Here is a 22,303-nt window from a genome sequence, read left to right as displayed (position 1 = left end):
CACATTGCATACCATTATCAATAAGTATATTATCTTAAATTTCCTTCCCCTCCCTCTCCCTCTCCCTCTCTTTCTCTCACCCTCTCCCTCTCCCTCTCGTTCGCTTTCTCTCCCTCTCTCATTTCCTTCCCCTCCCCCTCCCTCTCCCTCTCCCTCTCCCTCTCTTTCTCTTTTTCTCCCTCTCCCTCTCTATCTCTCTTTCTCTCTCATTTCCTAAACAAGCAAAAAATAAAGTGATTTAAACATCCTCCAAGCAAAAGGGAGAGGGAGAGATACAATGCACTCTCCCTCTCTTTCTCTTTCTATCCCTCTCTCATTTCCTTCCCCTTCCTCTCCCTCTCACTCTCTTTCTCTCTCATTTCCTCTCCTAAACAAGCAAAAAATAAAGTGATTCAAACATTAAACAAGCAAAAGGGAGAGGGAGAGAGAGAATGCACTCTCCCTCCTTCTCCCTCTCTTTCTCTTTCTCTCCCTCTCTTATTTCCTCCCCCTCCCTCTCCCTCTCCCTCTATTTCTCTTTCTCTTTCTCTTTCTTTCCTTCACCCTCTCCCTCTCCCTCTCTCTCTCCCTCTCTCTCTCCCTCTCTTTCTCTCTTACTCTCTCGTTTCCTCTCCTAAACAAGCAAAAAAGAAAGTAATTTAAACATTAAACAAGCAAAAGGGAGAGAGAGAGAGAGAATGCACTCTCCCTCTCTTTCTCTCCCTCTCCCTCTCCCTCTCCCTCTCTTTCTCTCCCTCTCTCTCCCTCTCCTTCTCTTTTATTTCCTCTCCTAAACAAAAAAAAGAGACCGATTTAAACCTTCAACAAGTAAAAGAAAGAGAGAGGGAGACTCACCAATGAGATATGGCGAGCGTGGGCGGCTTCTCTTTGCAACGAGGGCTCCTCCTCTCCTTCGCGAACAACGGCGGTGGCGGTGGCGGCGGCGGCGGCGGCGGCGGCAGCAAGTCTCTTCCTCTTCTTCTCTCACAAAGCCTTGCCTCTCTCCCTCGCTCTCGCTCTCAAAAGGTGAAGAAAAGAAAATGAAAACGGCGCTCTGGTTTCGGCCGCGATTTTTTTCCCTGCGGCGACGCCAATAGTGACGCCTATAGCGACGCCGATATCCGCCGTCGCTAATCGGCGTCGCTAATTGCCCAATTCCTTGTAGTGTGAAGGATGTGCAGGTTTGGAGGGGGCAAATGTCATGGCGTTGCACATTCACCACTGCGAGCCTGAATTTCAACTCATTAGTTAGCATCACTAGGAATTTGTTTTCCATTATGTGCATCTTTTTGTTTGCATCAATTTGAACTGGGAATGGGATGGAGTTTGCTTCTGACATTTCGGCTCCAAAATTCTATGCAGAACAGAGTTTGAGGAAGACATTGCCTATATGTTGTAGAGCCAAGTCTTTCCAGGTTGGCCATATCTTCATTGTGAAGAGATGTAGATGCTGACATCCAAGAATATGTTTGCGCAATTTGGCTATTACTCCATGATTGTGAAGGATAGGTGTCTTGTCTATGAATGAAGATCTCATTGTGAAAGAATACAGTGATACAAGAAGTGAAGTTTAAGCATGGATCATATGTGGTCTCAACAGAGTAGCAACTTTCATCCATCACAGCAACATTAGTCTGAGAAGTTGATTGCAGTTACATAAAGAGAAGCTTTCATGGTATGCTAATTCATCGACTGCTTTGTTTCTTCAAGAGTTGGTGGATCATACGATTGTCGTTGAGTCTCGAGTCAACATCATTAAGCAACCAATGATTATTGCAGAACTAGCATCATTGGGATGCTTAAGGCGTATTGCTTTGGGAGGGCTATGAAATACATTACGATACCGTGTGTATCCGACATAGTCTGATTTGGGAAGGTGACAACTGCTTACATGTTACAACAACTGCAATAGTATCAATCAAGCAATGTGTGAGAAAGGTAGACGTGCCACAAAAATATCAATAGGAGGCGGGCATCGTTCAGTGCATGTGAAGGACTGTGGCAGTCGTCCATGATTTTGGGAGCCAGCACATCAACTATCACTATCATATCGTGAAGAAAGTCAATTGTGAAGATAGGACAATTACAGAGCAACTTCTTCTTCAAGGTTGATGTGCTTAGTCGTTTCAAATTTGTGACTAGGAAAGCTAGCGTAGCGTCAAGCCACCAAGGAAATAGGAATAATTGCAAGTCTTGAGGAATCTAGGATTATAAATGAGCCTACTACTGCCTCTCTGACATATGAAGTTGACAAGAAGGAAGGTATTGTGGCGGTGTTTGATTCTGATGACGGCCTGTTAAGTGGCTTGACAATGATGAAGGTGCCAACGTTTGATGATTTGGTAGCTATTGTTGATTTTCGAAGGGATCATGCACTGAAACACATGCATAGTAGTTTATATTCCGCAGGCCAAAAATGGCATACGCAGTGGATTAAGACAGACATAGCAGTGTATTCCACAAGATTGAGTGGTGGCCCATTGACCATAATGTTAGCTTGATAAGAGGATGACAATGAAGTAGCAAGTTATAATGGCAACGGTAACGGCACGTTAATGGAAGACTGAGGAAGTTTACGAGGGGTGGTGTAGCTTCAGGCCCACGCATTTCCAAGAAAGTTGGTGTTGATTCATATGACAAGAGTCATTGAAAAGAAGGGATCTCGATTGATTGCAGGGCTGAATACCAACGTATTCAGAGGACGGTAGGGTTGTGGGTTCGAGAGCTAGGTTGTGAATTGAGGATGCTGCCTTCAGCTTGTAGCGAATTTGTGGTAATTGTTTTTCTCGTAATTAAGTGGTGACCTTTGTCATCCTCTGTAGGACAAGAATGCCTCATAACAGCGTCATAGCTGACCTCTCCAAAAGCAAGCTGCTTTTTTGCCATTCCTCCAGTACCCCTCCAAGAACACGCCTTTTATAGTCCACATTGCCTTTGGATTTGAGCACTTTCCCGTCCGCAAGAATGCAGCAGTCACTCGACCTGCTTAGGTCCTTGAAGCATTGCTCGTTGTATGAGAGGTGGCAGCTCACCCCATTGCTGTCTTGCGATGACTGTGAGCCTAGAAGGAGGCTCCCTACCCTTGACATTGTAGCACTCAAGGCACTTTGTGAGGTCACAGAACCCTAAACCAGAGATATTCCATCCTCTGCAAGGCCGCGATTGTGGACATCTGACATCACTCTGTCGGACGTTTCGAAGCTTTGGAGATAAGTTTGTCTAATCATCAGAACAAGATGTTGTGCCATCATCATCACAAGTGTGTAAGGCTTGAGGTCAAGAGTGAAAGAATGCATGTCCTTTAGAGTTCTAAAATGGATGCTAGTATTTGGCTCATTTTAGACTTTGTATTAAGAGGACTTTGGATTATAAGCTCTAAACCTCATTTTAGGTATATTCATAAAGTCAAGTGTGAGATTTTCCTCCTTCAATGCTTAGGTGCATCACTTTCATTCATTTTTAAGTCATTCACAAACTCTTGGGTAACAATCCTCTTCTTCAATGCCTAATATGGTCATTTTTAGTGGTCTATCTAGAGCAATGAATGAACTATTTAGTGGTTTATCCAGAGAATGAATGAACTAACTAGTAACAACTTGAGCATTGTCATTTTTTGACTGATTAAACATTATGATCATACTTAGTATTATGAGATTTATATATTTTCCTCCTATTTTTCACAATTTGATCTAAATGACATTTTCTAACCCATCAAACATGATGACCATACTTAGTATTATGGTTGGATCTAAATGTGTATTCAATGTTGATGCACATGCATACATGCACGCGGGCACACATGTGCTCTCTCTCTCTCTCTCTCTCTCTCTCTCTCTCTCTCTCTCTCTCTCTCTCTCTCTCTCTCTCTCTCTCTCTCTCTCTCTCCATAATATTAATGAACCTTGCTTATATACATAAGAACACATGGCACATCCTAAATGCCTACATGAGTATAACTCAGTTGAGTATGGAGAAAATGTTCGTAATTGGTTTAAGTTTCAAAATACTTTCAAAATCGCATAGTTGTATGGCGTCTCTAGCTTAGGTGTCACCCTTTTGGGCTAAACTAGTAGCTCACTATCATCCATTTGATCACTACACCTCCCTTGCTCGTGAGCAATGTGCCTCTCCTAGCCCCAACTTAATCCACCATTTGGCCAATCTGCCATCAGTGATTGCATCCTACTCTCAATATACACCATGATCTGTAGAAGTGAGAGCCTTCAATTGTATTCGAGGATCCATGGTAGTAGGGATGAAGATGGAAGAGAAGGTTGCATGATATTAAAAAACTTTAAAATTCAACTTAGGAATGACATTGACTACCTAGGATTTCTTTACCAACAAGCAGAAGGCTATTTCTATGAAAATGACTAATTGTCTTAAGAGCACTAAGTATCCCAAATCCAATGCAATGCATCAGATCTCAAAGAGCAATATATATGCTTTGCAAATTTTGTAAATTTTCCTTAAATTCTAATGCAATGCATCAAGGCTTTCAAAATTTCGTATATTTTTCATGAATGCATCAAGTCTTGAGTATTAGGGTATGATTTTTTCAACAAATCTTTGTGAGACATTGTATTTGTTTCCTTACATTCCAATGCATTGCATCAACTCTCAAAGAAAATAAGTAACTTTTCCTTACATTTTGATGCATTACATCAACTTTTAACAAAAATATGTTTATTTATTTTCTCTTTTCTTAGTTGTGATGTATTGTATGTACATAAATTGTAGCTTTTTCTCTTGGTTTTGATGCATTATATCAAGACCCTTAGAATTTATTTGAAAAACTTAGAACTTTTGCTCTTGGTTTGATGTAATGCATCGTCTCAAAAGATATTTCCAAAAAAATAACTTTTTAGTTTCTATTTTATAAAATAGCATAATTGTCTTGTTTTTGCACTCAAACTTCACAATATGCATTAGGTCCAATTAGAAATATAACTAGGTCAAATACTTGTAGTATAGACTATGTGTGTTAGTGATGAATCATTACTTATCTTTTTGAGTTAGGTTATCAAAGGTATCAAAAGCTTATGGTGTTCTCCTTTTCTTCTTTAGTTGAGACAATTTCTTCATGCAATCTAACAAGCCAAAGCTATTTTTCTTGTTAAAACCTAGATAATAACAAAAAAATTCTACTTTTATTACACATGTCTTGTAGTACTTTAAATGGATGGACATAAAATGTAACTTCATTCGCATGATGGTAGTGAAACCTTATAAGTCACATGTACCAAATGAAGGGACAACTCGATTACACATGCAGAAGATTCTTATTATTAGTGTAGTCTTGTAAAACTGGAAAGCAAATATAAAATGTTAAGCTAATTCTTAAAAGCAATTAGATAGTTTTTCCCAAATAAAAGTAACTATAATCTAAATTGGCTTGAAATGAATTTTTGATATTGTAATACTAAAAACTATAAACTACACTTGTATAAGCTTTTTCAAAAATTGGATGAATTTGATGTGGCAAGAAGGCAATAGCATGGCTACATACACCAAAAGATTTTGCAAATGATTTTTTGTGTTGCACATGCTTGAGAAAGTTCTCGAGAGCACACTACAATGCAAATATGAAGACGGTCTACATCCAAGGATAAGTTGAATTTATCTTAAACCCATTTCTCTTCACGATGCTATCTCTTATGCCTATAATATGGGGAAAGAATTCCAAGCCATCACCCAATTGCTAAAATGAACTCTTGACCAATTATTGAATTTTCTCATTTGAATGTTTGGTGTGTTGCTCATGGATAATAGTCTATCCAATCTTGATCGTTCAATAACAACCACAATCTAAAGAAACCGTGATAAAGCTAGAGACAATAAGTAAAACTAGAAGGTGCAAATCTTAATGCTCAACACTAAGACTCAAGCCTACTTGTTACTAATATGGACAACCTAGTCATATTTAAGTGAATTGTCAAGTCAAGCTTCTAGCCAAAAATGACAAAATACCATGGCTCAGCTATACAACATCAAGGAGACAGCTAATCATGCATGCGATTGTGCTACAGATTCCTTCCAATAAGAGGTATCAAATGATGCAAATTTAGGTACATAGATTCTTTGCATGACTTTCTTAAGATAAAATGTTTTATAAAAGATATCAATGTTACTATTTTGTACGATGATGTTGATTCCTACAACTTTATCTCTCAGAAGAGTTGGTTAGGAGGTTGCAACTAGAGACCAGTTCTTCATTGTGCAAAGTAAATTCTACATTCCAAGGCATCAAATATAATGGTACAAGAGCAATTAAAGAGAGAGAAATTTTTATAGATACATATAAAGAAAAATTCAAATTTTCTAGTTATCCTTATTTAATCATTTGACATTATCTTTAGCATACCTTTTAGACATTAGTACAACCTAGACATTGCTTACCACTCACATATTCTCACTTACTACTCACCTCAAAACGGAATTCTTTCCACTCCTTAGACACATACAAGCTAAACGCGCACTTAGAAGATAATAGAAAGTATGTATGATTTATTGTGACTAAAGTTGAGCCTCATGAATCTTCTAGCTTGACCACCCCATAGAAAAAGTTTTTGGAATTATATAAATATTTTCTTACTAATGATTATCTACCTAAATTGCCACCATCTTGGATGACATGATAAAACTTTTTCCTAGAGTAAGTCCAATGTACAAAGCTCCATACCAGGCACATTGCTTTACACAAAATAAATTCAAAGACAAGTGAATGAGTTCTTAGATAATAGTTTCATCCATCCTAGTTTTCACCATTTATTATACTTATCTTTTTGGATGAAAAGAGAAACAAAATGTATAGGATGTGCATTGAGTAAAGGATACTAAACAAAATGACTCTCAAAAATGAGTATCATTTTCCAAGTATAGACAATCCATTGGATGGACTTTGGGGGGCTATGGTTTTTACTAAGATAGATATCAAGTCCAGATATCATCAAATTTGTATGGATTCATCTGATGTGTCTAAGACTATATTAGGACACAATTCAATCATTATGGATTTATAATTATGCCTTTTGGTCTTATGAATATACAAACTCTTTTTGCATGGATGATTAATAAAATATTATTGTTTTATTAAGATTTTGTAATTATTTTTTTAATGATGTTCTTATTTTCAATATGTCAAAAGAGAAATATAAGAAGCATCTTGAAATTGTATTTCATTTATTGCATATAAATCACTTCTATACAAATCCTAACAAGAGTCTATTTTTTCAAAATCAAATTGAGCGCTTAGGGTATATATTTTCATTTAAATGAATTAAAGTGTACCCAAATAAATTTAAAATAATAAAATGATGGTTTGTCCCTAAGTGTGTGCATGAAGTTAGAACTTTTCTAGGGTTAGCATGTTTTTACCAAAAGTTCTTTTTTTTAATTCATTGCCTTCTTTGACTTTAACTATATTGAGGGATAAAAAAATTATTTTCTGAGGGGCTCCTAGTGAGTAGAAATCTTTGGACACCCTAAAATACCTTCTAACCCATGTACCCATACTCTAACTGGCAACCATTGTCCACCCTTTCTTTCTAGTGCTGGTTGCTAATGCTAGCGATTCAAGCATAATTGTCATTTTAATGCAAAATCATCATCATATTGCCCATGAAAACCAAAAACTTAAACCGTCATAACAAATTATAGTAACTAAGAATGTATATCCATAGGACATAATGTAGGCATTTGGAAACATTACCTTTTGGGATCTGAAGTTCTTATCAATATAGACCAACAAGTTATCAAACAAATGTATGCACTAGCTTACATGGATCATTGAGGCAGTCGGTCGACTATAGATGCCTTATGTATCAACACATTAAAAACCACCATGGTAAATCCTATGGATGACTTATACCTCTACGTGTACCTAATGGATAATGGGAGCAAATCTCTATAGACTTTTATTCTTATTCTCACAACATTTGTATAATAACATGATTTGGAATATACTTGATAGATTCAGTAAAGAACCTTATTTTGCACAATAAGCTTCAAAAGTATTCATTAATACTATTTTTCCTCATCATGGATTGTCAAAAGTAACATTTTTTAATCATGATAGTAGCTTTTGTCATCACTTTTGGGTAGCACTGTTTAAAAATCTATGTTCTAAGATGGATTTTACCTTAGCTTTCCATCCCAAAAGGAATGGCTAGACTAAACCAACAAATATTACTATCATTGACCTTCTTAATGTTAGATATGCTCAATGCCCCACCCTCGTAAGGTGCCACCAATGATCCATCATGGTCCTCTAAGTTGGAAAGCCCCCATTATGAGGAGAAGCCATGTATGAGTACATACATTAAGTGGGTCCTGACTTGTATGTTAGATGAGGTCTATATGACCAATGGAAAAAAGATTGCCTTTGTGGATCTAGCTTTCGGGTTAGATATAGTAGTTATGCTAATAGCAACTCGAGGCACAATGCATCGAGTTGTGGGGTGTGTGGGAGTTATCAGGGGCTCGATGGTAAAGGGAATATTCCTTGGTCAATTAGGGGAGATTCATAATATGGTTAGACATACCGACCAAACTACCTTCTCAGGCTATAAAAGGAAGACCCCTCTAAAGCTATTGTCAATCTATCTTTCACCTCTAGTCAAAGTTCGTCTAGCTATCCTTAAGCACTAAGCTTCAAAGTGGGAGCGCACGGGTGGACAAAGCCATCTTTGTATCAGTTCATTTGAAATTAAAGCAGTCTCTATTCTTCTCATATTTGTTGTGTGTTCTCTACTCCTTGCTCAGATTCTGTCCATTGTGCTATGTAATTTCTACATGGTATCAGAGCCCAGGGGGCTTTGAGAAGTGAAGAGTACGCGAGAAGCAAGGGCTTCAACAACAAAGATGAGAAATGATGCTCGTTGCATCAAGTAGCAGTGTTGGTGCATCAAGTGGTGATGCTGCTGTATCGAAAATTCAAACACTAAGAATTTGTCCACCAACCTTTAGTGAAGGCAAGTTACATGGTACAAACTATACTTTGTGGATGTTTAAAATCATAACTATCCTTGATTCTTATAAGCTTCTGGACACAATGATGAGGACTAACCTAGAACCACAACCCACCCTTGATCCATCAAATTCGAGTATCATGATTCCTCCAAATGCAAATCTTCTACGAGCCTGGAAACGAAGGAACGATGAGTTGGGAATTCTTTATGTATTCCGAGGTGCACTAATCCATGGAGTCCCAGCCACAACAAATCACCAAAAAGCTCCAACATCATGAGCTACAACATAATGGATGTCCACTCTAGATCCTACCGATATTTTGTCTAGAGCTAGCCCATCCGAAACTTCCAATCCACCTCCACTATAGAGTAGATGATTGGACCAATCCATTTTCAATCCAAGCGCCTTATCAACCTTTCCTAGACTTGTAAGTAGTATCATCTTTTTTTAAATCAGCTATCTTTGTGCATGGATTGTTTCTAGGCCCACTGGCACATAAGATTGTATCACTACTATTGCTACAACTACCTCAATATCTGCTGCAAAATTAAGCATGGTATGCAAACCCATACCATAGGTAAACCACCAAGTCCAAACACCAATGCAGTTGGGCAATAAAATCAAATCTTCCATGATAAGACGAATCATTAGGTAAATAAGCTTCAACCTTAGTTGTTTGCAAAACCACATACATCATCTCTGTGTAGAAATTTCCCTAGTAGCTTTGGAACAAGGTCCAATGCATACGTTTGAAGAATTGTGCACTCGCCAATGTTGGTTCAAGCTTTGATGTTGGCACTTGTTTTGTACACATTTGTTTTAACCTTTGGCAAAGAATTTAAGATTTCTAGGTAGCTTTACACACCACAAGCTCCATGAGCATCCACAACACCGTCATCGATGTCCAAACCCATCCCAAGCATGGATCAATGTGTCAAATGGGCATCATCATCATCATCATCATCAATCACATCATGGCCTTCCCTGCACCTACTAACAACATCTAGAAGCTAGGGTTTGGATGGGAATTAGAGGGGCCATGCCTTGCAACATCTAGATGTGTGCTACTACTTTGTGTTGATGATAGTTTTTAAAGCAAAAATCGATGTGTCAAAATCAAAAAAACCTTTTGGTGGATTTTCAAAGCCTATCAAATGAACCGATTAACAATGCATCCCCTACTTCCAAATTCTTAAGTTTAGGGTAAACTCCTGCAAATAGAGGCCTATGGGCTAAGGCTTGCAGGCATTGCAACAACGCCCAATTCATGGTTGTGAAGGTAATACACAATGTCCTAGACATGGGGCAAGGCAATTGCCTAATTACTTATGGCATGTATTTGCCGCATGCAACTATGAAGGTCCAACTAAGAGGGAGGGCAAGATCAAGGACAAAGCATGCATACACAATGTTGGTGTTATTATTATTATTAAATTTGTGACCCAAGTACAATGCATGCATACACATTGTTGGTGTTATTATTATTATTAAATTTGTGACCCTTGTAATAGCATATGCCCTAACAAGCAATGCTAACAAACGGCCTAAAGACCAATGCTATCTCCATTATGTTGGCATTCATTCATATGAAAAATATGGGACAAGTGTTTATATTAAAAATATGGGATAACTTCTCCAATGCACAAGGTTTTTGATGCACTTGTGCTAAGTGATAAAGCCCATGCACAAAACGACCTTTCTAGATGGCCTTTACAAAAATATAAATGTTGTGTTACATTTATTGAGCATTACCAAATCCCATTTTCCCATTGAAATACTTTAATTTGACAATACTATAATTTAATTTGACATTCAATGCTGAGTGTAATCCAATTGTGTCATCATGTGTACACTTCTACAAGGTAAATTGAATGATGAATCCTTGAAAGATGTTATGTTGTAGAAGAAATATGTGTAAATGAATTGAAGTTTTTAACAAGGAACGTGATTTGCCTCTTGCAATTGTTGCGTTTTGCAAATCATTACATGCAATGTCATTTTGACTCTTCTCATAATTGCATTATGAATCCTTGAAAGGTCTCCTCTTTTGCTTTGAGATACGAACATTTTGTGAAAATGAATTTTGAGATTTAAATAATTGCATTATGAATCCATTTAAATAATTGCATTATGAATCCTTGAAAGATAGGTTAAGCACAACTTATGCTGGAATGACTAAAATTTCAGCAAGTGTAAACAGATGTTCAACAAGATAATCGATGCTTAAAAATTGTGTAACGCAAGGCTGAAGTTTAACATAGGCATATCATAAGGTATTAAATGGGAGGATTAGAACTCAAGCACTCCTATTGAATTAACTAACCTTTCACCATAAACATATGGGAGTGTTTACAGTTGAATTAACTAAACTTTCAACATAAGCAACTTATACGAGAGACTCATCAGAAATGAGGCAAAAAAGAAGTGGAGCATATCCTTAAAGAAACATGGAAAAGCTAGCAGCAGTGGGCTGTACCACACCACAGTACCCACACTTAACACAGGTTATTCCTTTCAGTTGCCTGCTGAATGGGGCCGCCTGGCATTATTTCTCCCCCCTTGCCATATTTGAGTGGGATTTGCTTCTGGTCTCTCTTTGGGTGATCTTTCAGACTGCTTGTGTCTGGCCTAGATCTCCTTGGGTGGGAAGAAGATCGCATCCTGCGTCCTGCGGCTCCGAAAGTGTTGCTCCACCTCCTTGTCTACATTGAAACTGGCACACAGCACCTTCGGAGACAATGCCTTCCATACTGATGTCTTCCCTGCCAAGTGGGAGAAGATGGGCCTGCAAAAACAGGGGGGCCAATGTTCTTGTAAAAACAGTGCTCAACAGAGAATAGACACCTGCATAATCAACAACGAACAGACACCTTCATGCTCTATTGTTCATATCCTGAAAACCTAAATCTTGTATCCTTGATTTGGGGGGTAATCCATAGGTCTTTGGTTTGATCTCATAAAACAGGACGTTGAACGCAGGCTTGCCAACAGATATATCATGCTAATTTCAAAATGTTAAGGTCTAGAATATTCCATAGGATGCGCGACTAATATGCAAATGACACATTCATCTAATTTAAGCAAAAAACCCAATCACTGAAAAGCTCTTCTGGCCTCACATTGAAAAGCTCATAATAGATTTCAAAAAGCTAACCACATCAAGCAGTTGGTTCCCTCCAAACTATCCTAATGCACAAGCATAGCAGATTGTTTGGCAAGGAGCTCTGTTAAGACAGTAGTATTAAGACAAAGCTCTAGCAAATGCACCCATGCAAAAGATGGTGTCTCAAGATAAAGCTCTAGCCAACACAGAAAACTCTTGTTTGAGAAAATGCAAAAGAAAGAAAGCAGTCCAATCAGTGCAAAGAAGAAACCAGCTAGCCTGCTTGGTTAAAACGAAGGCAGAGTGCAATCTGATGTATTTAATAGGCAAGCTTACTTCTCTTTTGTGATAATTGAAAACCACTCGAGCCCATCTTTTCCAGCTCGCTTTGAGACCACATAGAACCGCGGTACTATGAAGAGGCAACCCCCTTTAATCTCTGTGTCAATGACCCTTTGACCCTCATTGCTAACCACTTGCACTCTCCCACTGCCCCGCACCACATACGTCACCTGATAGGCTGCATCAGCTGAGAATCCTGGGGAGCACATTGCATCCTAAGCCACACAACCAATTAGATAAGTTACTTAAAAAGACTGCCACAAAACTCCAATACAGAAGCCTCAAACATGCATGCAATTAGAAAGGTTTGATGAAAGACTGCCATGAAACTGAAAAAAGGAAACCAGAATGCCTCATTGCATAGCATGCAATTAGAGCATAGAGATGTTATTGTGTAACCTAATGCAAATCTTGAATTAAAGGCCACAATCTATGCCTACCACTTGATCTAAAAATGTCCAGACATGATTAAACATGCAAATATGAGCTGCTGTAGATGCCACTCATTTTGTTTGTAAAAATAGCTCAAACCAATGTATCTCGAATAAAGACTTCACAATAATTGCTACTGTAATTACCGGATCAAGCTTCACCAAGTCAGCACCCAACCCAATGCGACCCAAGATAGACAGATTGTCACTAGTGAGCACAGCCACACGACCTCCATTCTTGACATCTACATCCTTCTTAGCATCCTCGCAATTGTAGACAAATTCCCCATATCCAGAAGCTAGAAAAGAATTGGCTTGAATGCCAATTCCCATATCCACTTTAATGATGCCAGCTCCACTTTGTCCCTCCAGTAGCTTCTTCACCGTAGATTCCTCCAAATCCCAGGCCTGAGCTAAGAAATCTGTGGTGAAGCCATGCATGATCCCTCCATGGGCTTTGTCCTTGTGTCCAGCTAGATGGAACCTCTGCATGCATTACTAGTGAATTAAGCCACATCCATGCTAGCCTTTAAACTTGATGATAGTTGTACCGATCAGATATCAATTATACATTAATTGGTAGAGATTAAGCCAGATACATACTAGCTGTTAAGAGAGGGGCTGGTCATACTAACCAGCATATACCAAACTGATAGTTTATTAACATGTTGATATCTCAGTTTGGTAACATTTTGATAACTAAGAATGATGTTAAAAGGAACAGATAGATCTTGACAAGATATCCACAGAGAGCAGACTTCATTGATCAGTTCTGGCTATGTGGATTATTAAAAACAAGACAAGTGCATAATTAACAGAAATTAAATTGAAGTTCAACCAGCATGCAGCTACCGTGTATTCGCCCACTTTGTGAGCTTGTGAGGTGTCTCCTAAGCTCAATACACAGAGATCAGCTTGGCCATTGTTATACCACCAGTTGAAGGTCCCTAACGGCAAGGCCACCACATCTCCTTTCCTCACTGCCTTGACACACTCTTGCTCAGTGTCAGGGAAGACAGCTCCGACCAGGCCAGTCCCTGCCAGAAAGTAGGTATCCTAATCATCAGCCTTAGGATTCGATACTTGCTTCTTACATATATTAGTCCGATTGGTGCCTTATATTAGAGCTTTGAGAAATACTCAGAAAGCCCCAATGGACTCTTTACCTTAAAACTTAATAAAATTGAGTTTGAAACAAGTGTTTACTTCTGTAATCATGTGATAACTACCAAGAATGACAAGATGTGATACAATTATCAGCAAATCTGCTAAACCATGAAATGGCTTAATAGATTAGTATGCACTTGAGACAAAATACTAAAAGGGTATAATAAAAAGTGGAAGGGGCAGGCATTAAACTATTGAATTTACCGAATGAAGAAAGAAAATGGTCTTTTCTTTCATTGTTCACAAACCAACAAAAATAGGTTGTTTTTTCTGTTTGCCCAAAGAAGAAGAAGGAAGAAAGGATTGCTTGTAAGAGGGGAATACGGTTTACCTCCAAGCACATAACAGATTGAAATTCGAAGGCAAGAAATCAATTATGTCATGGGCGGAAGTTTACCGAGTGAGGAAAGGAAATGCTTGTGTCAGTGTCAAGCAGAGAACAAAATGATTTTATTTATTTATTGCGTGGTATGTGTGAGAGAAGAACATGTTTATTAATTACCTGCGAGGACATAACAGATTTCGGCAGAGTCAGAGTACTTGGGGACAGCCAAGCCATGGGGGTGGAGAGTGAGCTTGGAGGCGCCCACGTGGGCCTGCTCAATGATGCCCACATGGCTGCCCCACACCTCCAGCAGGCCCCCCTCGCTCTTCAGCACCACCTCTGGCAGGGCCGGATCAAGGTTCCTGACAGGCTTTTCTGATGCTGCCGCCATAGCCAGACCTTACAACCTTGATTAGTCAAATCTCGTCTTCTTCTTCTTCTTCGGTAATCCTCACTACCCAATAACTATAATGATTACAGAAACAACGAAAGGAAGACCCAAGAAGATCTGATTGCCTTCCTCAAAACCGAAGATGTAAGAGCAAGTGACAAGAAAGAAAGGGTGAAGACAAAGCTGTTATATAACAGTTCTCTGACTCACAGAGAGAGAGAGAGAGAGAGAGAGAGAAGCCCTCACTTTCATGCAATCCATGCAGATTTTGAGATAAACATGAAGGGCAAAAAGCGCTCGTTTCAAGTGCCAAAAGCAACGCTACCACCAACCTACCGATTTCTTTATCTCTAGGCACGCACAGAACATCGCCTTCTAGTCTTAATAAAGCAATAATCTACGGAATACTTGGGTATTAAGCGCAATGCTCACTAGTTCTTAATCTATGAGCAGAGTTTGCATGTGTTGCAATCCTTGGCGAGAGTGCATCTCATCTCATCATTGATTATAAGATTATGGAGAGGCAGTCATCATAATGTGACTTTTTCCTTTCCAAATGTACTAGCAATATCTTGTTGATTTTGGATTTCTAAGATCACTTTCAATTAGATACGAGTATATTCAACAAGTCTGGAGCTCGAAATAGTTTGAATTATTTCTTTTTTAATGCATAAAGTTAATTGATATTACTAATAGGTAAATACTTACAATGCACCATTAGGGTGCTACAGGTTGATCCGGCAAAAAAAAAGGGCTTAGGGACCCAAAACTAACTTATACTTTAGCCCTCTTTGAGCACCTCACATCACCACGATAGGTAGTAACACCCTCGCAAAGAGCAACATGATAGGCATTTGGAGCACATGAAAAACCATTGACATTAGTGGACCATACTTCCTACCTCCTATGACTTCCTCACCTCCAACAAGTTATCTAGTTTGCCGATGCTATCAAAAACTCCAATGCCCATTATTTTCCTCTTCACCACACATTGCATCTTTCCCTTATACTATCATAGAAACTTAGCCCTCTAGGATCTCTTCATCAAAACAGACCCATCACTTCTCAACAACCACATCATCATGCTCCTTCGATGTAAGTGCCCTGGGATTGGCACTCCACTAGGAGGGAGGCAAATGTTAACCAATTTGAGGACATGAAGATATGAAGAAAGAGAAGAACATGGAAGCCTCAAAATTAAGGCTCCACCTCTTTACTCCACCTTTGTGCTAGAGAGAGCAACCATCAACTACTTTTTATTACTCTCGCTAATCATACTATTTCCAAGACTAAAAGGATGATCATTGTTTGATATTCTATCATAGGCACAACCATCCCAATAACTAGCATGTCTATAACCTGTTAATTCAAGCGATGTTTCAAACTCATAAAATAGCCTATAATCAAAAGTACCCTTCACGTATCACATAATTCTTTTGATTGTATCTAAATGTGGCTTATGGGGCTTTTGCATAAACTAGCTAATCAACCCCACTAAACAACTAAGGTCAGGACGGATAATAGTAAGGTAGATCAGGCTACCCACCATCTACCTATCCATCATGACATTCTCTATCTCACTTCCAACATCAATTGCAAGTTTGACATTCTGATCCAATAGTGTTTCCAAGGGCTTACATTCCATCATCCCATATTTCAGTAGCATATCTTGAGTATACTGGTTTTGTAGCAGCCAGATTTCTTGAGGTAAAATTATACTTTGAGAGCAGAAATCATTTGTTGTAAACGAGAGCCAAGCTCCCTCCCGTATGAGTTATTATTGGTAGCACTTAGCATAGGAATATGGAACTAAGTGCATGCAAGGGGGGGAAAGACAACTCTTTGGTCTAAAAGATGGCCAGGATGGGTATTGGGAAAACCCTAACCCCACTTTTTTGTATAAAAATATTAAAAATGAATGAAAAAGGCTATTCATGTATATGCCAACTTGTGATTCTTGCTTTATGTTTATATATAGAGTTTGAGAGCAAGCGAGTGAGAGTAAGGATGAGGGACCAAGAGGATGAAGATTCCATCTCTTATCGTTCTCTCTCATGCTTTACCTTAATCTCTTCTAGCACGATAAAGGCCATACAATGTTTGAGCAGGAGTCATCTTGAACAGAGGAGAGAATATCCCATCAACTCCCTTTTCCCGCTTAAAACCCTTAATAACTAATCTGGCATTATATCCTAGCTTAAGGTAACCACCAAGGGTACTCTTCAACTTATACACCCTAGGTTGGAAGAGGTGAACTTAACTCTATCAGGGTCTGAAATCAATTTTTGGGGTGAACAAAGTACTTATTGTTGGGCATATGTGTGGCTACTATGGCAGGAGGCCTTCACTTGCTGCTAAAGTAGATGCCAGAAAGAAGATTGTGGAGTTTTGCTCTTTAGTATCAAAGGTGAGGAGGTTCCTTGGAGCATGTGTCCTCTATATGATTTGGATTTTACTTTTTGCACATATTATAGATGTGTTGTATCAGTTGCTTTGAAAGGGGGAAAAGTTCCTTTGGGATGAGAAGCATGCTAGAGCTATGAGAAAGCTAAAGAGGTTATTGCAGTCTAATTTGACCCTCAAGAAGGCAAACTATACATGTAGAAGTCCTATTGTGATTACAGTGGATACTAGTCCTATTGGGATTGGTTGGGCCATTGAACAAGATGATGAGGAGGGTCATATGTATACTATACGATTTGGAGCAAAAGTCTTGAATGAGAGGTAGGGGAGGTACCCACAGATTAAAAGAGAGCTCTGGGGAGTCATGACTGCTCTTTAAGTACAACAAACATTATTTTATTGGTGCTTCTATTGTGGTTGGGAGGACTGATTGTTTTCTTTTATCAGGTGATCACTAGTTGCTCTACACCTAACATTCCTATGCTTAGATAGATAGCATATATGAAGTGCATGAATGCTGATTTCAGAAATATTGTAGAGGGAAAGAAAATCCAGTTGTTGATATGCTATCTAGGGCCAAATTTGAGGATAAGGAAACACTAATTATTGTAGATGGTGACAAGGCTAAGATTTCTATCTCACTATTCATCACATATGTCATGTTTCTTTAGTTGAGGCATTTTGGGAGGATTCTCTATAGATAGGTCAATACTTGAGTATACTAACTAAGAGAGCTGAATGGTCAAATGTAGAGTGTAATGAAGGAGACCTAGGAGAGAGAAGGAGAGAAGGAAGAGACTGCAGAGAGGAGAGAGAAAGAGGAAGAAGGTGAGAGAAGAAGAGAGAGAAAGACTAGCAGAAGAGAGAGAAGGACAGGAAAAGAGAGAGAAAGAGGAGGGAAGCCATGAAAGCAAGGAGGAAGGAGAAAATAGAGACTTGATTATTGATAACCGATGCCCTAATTGGGTCTCTCAACACCTTATATACCCTATCAGTAAAACTAGGTATTCCCATGCTAATCCGTGTCCTACCCATCTATCCCCACTCTTTTACCTTCCAAGCATGCAAGTTGATCCCATCCGTGAATGCAAAACTCCTATTTGTGTTCGAATATCATTATGCCAAGGATAGGACAGATCTTGCTAAAGAACTTTTGATGTGGGTCCAAAGCAAGACGAACTTTCATTCAAGAAAGAAGATCATGTAGATCTTAAAGATCATGCTCATATTACGGATCAAGAAAACATGTCCTTCCAGGAGACCCTTCAGTCTGTACACATGTCACATATAAGGGTTGATGCGGTACACTTCTCAGCTTATGCAACCCCATGTGTTATTGACAACATCCAAGCGCAGACCGAGCTTAATCATATGATACTTATGGCAGACTCCATGCAACAGCTAGTGGTACTAGCCATTCTAGCTTTACTTGTGGATGTTAATCCAATGCATGGAAAGGATAACCACTTTCCATTTGACCCCGATGGTAGTGTAGAGACCCAAGCTTGCATGGATGACATGTATGCTAGTGATTCTTACCATGCAGGTTATCCATTTGATCCCGGGGGTTGAAAGAAAGCTCTATCTACATCAGCACTCCCCGGTGCAATCCCCTCACCTTGAGGCGGCAACCTTGGCTGAAGACAACTCGATTTGGGCATGTTTTGCAATGAACAGCCATCTACTTTCAAACAGTTTTGGGCCTGCATTAAGTGCACCCTTGCATGACTTACCTAGCCTGAAAGTACCCTCAACGAGCTTCGTTTTGACATGTCACATGCCTCAATTAGAGATGCTCATAGGAAGTTATGACCAATTTTCTCTAGTAGGCCTGTTTTGGACAGCATGTTGTCCACTGTTTGTCAGCCCCTGATTGTCAAGAATTGGAGGCCAAACTCATATGCTATCAACTTGCACATGTCATATACATCATATACACAATTCTATGCCCTAATTACACATGAGATTGTACTTCACAATACCCATATTCTCCTTTGTAATGCTGAGCAGAGTAGTACTCTACAAGCCCTCCCCTTTCGTTGTGAGCCATAGGTCCTCTTTTTGTTTTTGAGGGAAAAAACCTTCGGGGTCAGGATGGAATGTAAAAGAGTGGGGATAGACGGGTAGGACATGGATTAGCATGGGAATACCCAGTTATACTGACAGGGTATATAAGGTATTGAGAGACCCAATTAGGGCATCAGTTATCAATAATCAAGTCTCTCTTTTCTCCTTCCTCCTAGCTTTCATGGCTTCCCTCCTCTTTCTCTCTCTTTTCATGTCTTTCTCTCTCTTTTGCTAGTCTTTCTCTCTCTTCTTCTCTCACCTTCTTCCTCTTTCTCTCTCCTCTCTGCAATCTCTCCCTTCTCTCCTTCTTTCTCCTAGGTCTCCTTCATTACATAGAGTTTAGAAAGATTAGACAAAAGGCATATGGATGTCTCTTGAGAGATGGGCTGCTATAGAAGCATCCTAAAAACAGAGGTGATGTACCATTGAGAGTTGTTTGTGATAGGACTACATAGTTGCAAGTCATGAAAGAGTTTTATGAGAGCCTATGGGTTGGATATAGAGGTGTGTGGGCTACATGTGAGAAGATCAAAGAACATTACTTGTGGAAAGGGTTCTCTAAAGATACACCTCAATTTGCTGAGTAACGTAGGGATTGCCAATTATATTCTTCAACATGCCATAGAGATGAGCTACATCTGACATACCAATTATGTGTGCATTATAAGTGAGTCGGTGATCTGGTTGCTATGGCAATCGGCCTTTGGCAAGACGAGATACATTGTTCTAGCTAGAGCGGATCTAACCAATCAAGTTGAAGGCAAATCATTGAGAAAAAAGTCTAGTAATGCTATATGCAAATTTTTACTTGAGGAGACCTTTTGCAAGTACGGATGTGATGGGAAGATTGCTATAGGTTGAGGTGAGTTGGATGTGGATGAAGCTAGGGAATTCTTCTCCAGGCATAGTATCAAGCTCATGTTGAATTTTTCCTATAATCTGGAAGGCAATAGGAATAGAGTGAAAGGGGTCATCCACCTATAGTGAAGGCCTTAGCTAAAGCTTGTAGTGGAAAGATGACGAATTGTCCAAGGATGTTTCTTTATGCCTTATGGGTAGACGATATTATCCACAATGTTACCACAAGATTTATTCTTTCACAATTGATGTATGGGCAAAAGCCAATGATGCCCAAAGAGACTTATACACTTACTTGGAGGGTTTTGCCTTAGCAGGAGGATATGTCCAAGGAGGAACTCTCAACTCTTCACATTTGATAGCTTGAAAGAAGACCTAAAGATGTACAAAAAGTAGTGCTGAGCCTTAAGGAAGCTTGGATGCAGAATAAGGATAGGCTTGATAGCATACACTAGCTACAAGTTAGAGCAATGGAAGAGGGTGATTGGGTATTGGTCTATGATACCAACTTGGAAAATTAGCATAGTACAATTTGGAAGATGGTTTGGCCTTTATATGGTGAAGCATGTCTATGACAATGCTATCTATGTGCTTAGAGAGCTTGATGGGACAGTCATGAGAATACCTATTGCCAATAAGAGGAGTCAAGTATTCAAGAGAAGAGATGAAGAAGCATATACAATGGAGAGCTTGGGAGAGGAAGAACATAATGAGAGAGAGGATGAAGAAGAGAAAGTTGATGACATGGTAGATGGAGCAAAAGATTTGGATGTGGAGGAAGAGGATTTTGAGCTGATTGTGGAGTTTGGAGGAGATGAGGATAAGTAGTTGTGGTTCATCTAGAGGATGTGTAGGTTTAGAGGGGATGGATGTCATGGCATTGTATATCCACTCATGAATAGCTAAAGAAAAATCTATTTTTCATAGGATTTTATATTGTTCAATTGTATGTGATGTTTTTCTTTGTAGCTTGTGTGGTTTGATTTTGTAGATAGTTCTAGATTGTCATGGTTATGCAAACATTTAGTGGGATGCTAGGAAATCAAGATGCCCTAGTGTTTGCTTGAATTGCAGGTGACCTATCAAAACCTTGGAAGAAAGATCATTGAAAAGAAGTGTACAAAGAGAGTCAAAATGATTAAAAAGGCAATGCATATCTGTCCAAAGATAATCCTAGTGACAATGCCAAGTGTCCATGACAAAAGGTTAGCATTAATAGGATTTAAATCAAGTGTCCATGAGAATGTTCAAGTGTAAAAGGGGCTAGATTCCACATGGATAAGTAAGGGAGATTATTAAGCTAAAGCTTATAAAAAATGGCGTGATGGATAGAAACACAATTATTGAAAAGCAAGCTATTCTGAGTTGCTTAGTATTCATGTGTGGGAAAAAAACAGGCCTTAAAGGGAATCGTCATCATCTTCTGATAGAGTAGGGAAGGGTGTCGAGTGGAGTCTAATTGGGATTATCAAGCCACCATCATCAAACAACTAGATGTGTTTTGGAGTATGGCTAGCGGTCTTACTATAGGGGACAGTGTAACGTGATTATAGGGAGGGCCACTTTATCAGCATGGATGAAGGAATGGTAGACAACTAATGTCTTGGGTGTGTTGAACATGTGACACCTACACTAGTGATAGGTTGGTATATAGCAAGAGACATACTCACACTATCAATACGTTTGCCCATGCTTGGTCGGTCTGATTTTGGTCATTTCCCTAATGGTTAATGCTTGAGGTGGAGAGGTGACTGACATTGTTACTAATGTCATGAGTAGGTATTGATGGTCATCAGATTGGATTGAGTCTCATGATTAGCACCTATTGCAAGGTTTGGTAGCATGCTTTTTGGTGAAGGAGATGGCTTGTGTGCTTTTGTTATAGTATGGATAGTCGATATATGAAAGGTTGGGGAGTTTGTAGTATATAGGAGGTTGTTTGTTAAAGGCAACGTTGAATTTAGGAGAGGTGGTCTCCTTCTTGGGAGCATTTTTAGGCCTATGTATTATGTATTTCATGTTTGCAAGTTACATTTAACTTCTCTTAACATAAACATGAGGTGTAAAGTTCACAAGCTTGATACACTGGAATGTAATATTCACAAGCTTTATGATGCATAAGGAGTTGCCATCCAATGGGTGGACTTATATAGAGTTAGCTTCCTTTATGTAAAATTGTCTAAACATCAAGTTCTTGTGATTTGTATGATGTAGGGGGAAACATGAAGAGAAACACTTAAGTCTATGAGGATGTTTAGGATAATGAG

The 22,303-nt window shown here is 39.1% G+C and overlaps 1 protein-coding gene across 1 annotated transcript; it reads right to left on the bottom strand.

Moving 5' to 3' along the window:
- Positions 1–11,238: 11,238 nt before the first annotated feature.
- On the bottom strand, positions 11,239–15,034 carry LOC148022924 (11S globulin seed storage protein Ana o 2.0101-like). Its single transcript, XM_087695859.1, has 5 exons — positions 14,495–15,034; positions 13,678–13,862; positions 12,973–13,311; positions 12,389–12,609; positions 11,239–11,734 (listed from the first exon to the last, which is right to left on the bottom strand). Exons 1-5 carry the CDS (start codon positions 14,706–14,708, stop codon positions 11,578–11,580), a joined length of 1,116 nt encoding a protein of 371 aa, XP_087551985.1. The 5' UTR covers positions 14,709–15,034; the 3' UTR covers positions 11,239–11,577.
- Between the last annotated feature and the right edge of the window lie 7,269 nt (positions 15,035–22,303).

Source organism: Lygodium microphyllum, chromosome 16 (genome assembly GCF_053477565.2).
Source record: "Lygodium microphyllum isolate KBCC chromosome 16, Lygodium_microphyllum_v1.1.10, whole genome shotgun sequence".
Taxonomy (NCBI): domain Eukaryota; kingdom Viridiplantae; phylum Streptophyta; class Polypodiopsida; order Schizaeales; family Lygodiaceae; genus Lygodium; species Lygodium microphyllum.
The sequence above is the reverse complement of the archived record's forward strand: the minus strand, read 5'-3'. Positions and strand labels throughout refer to the sequence as shown.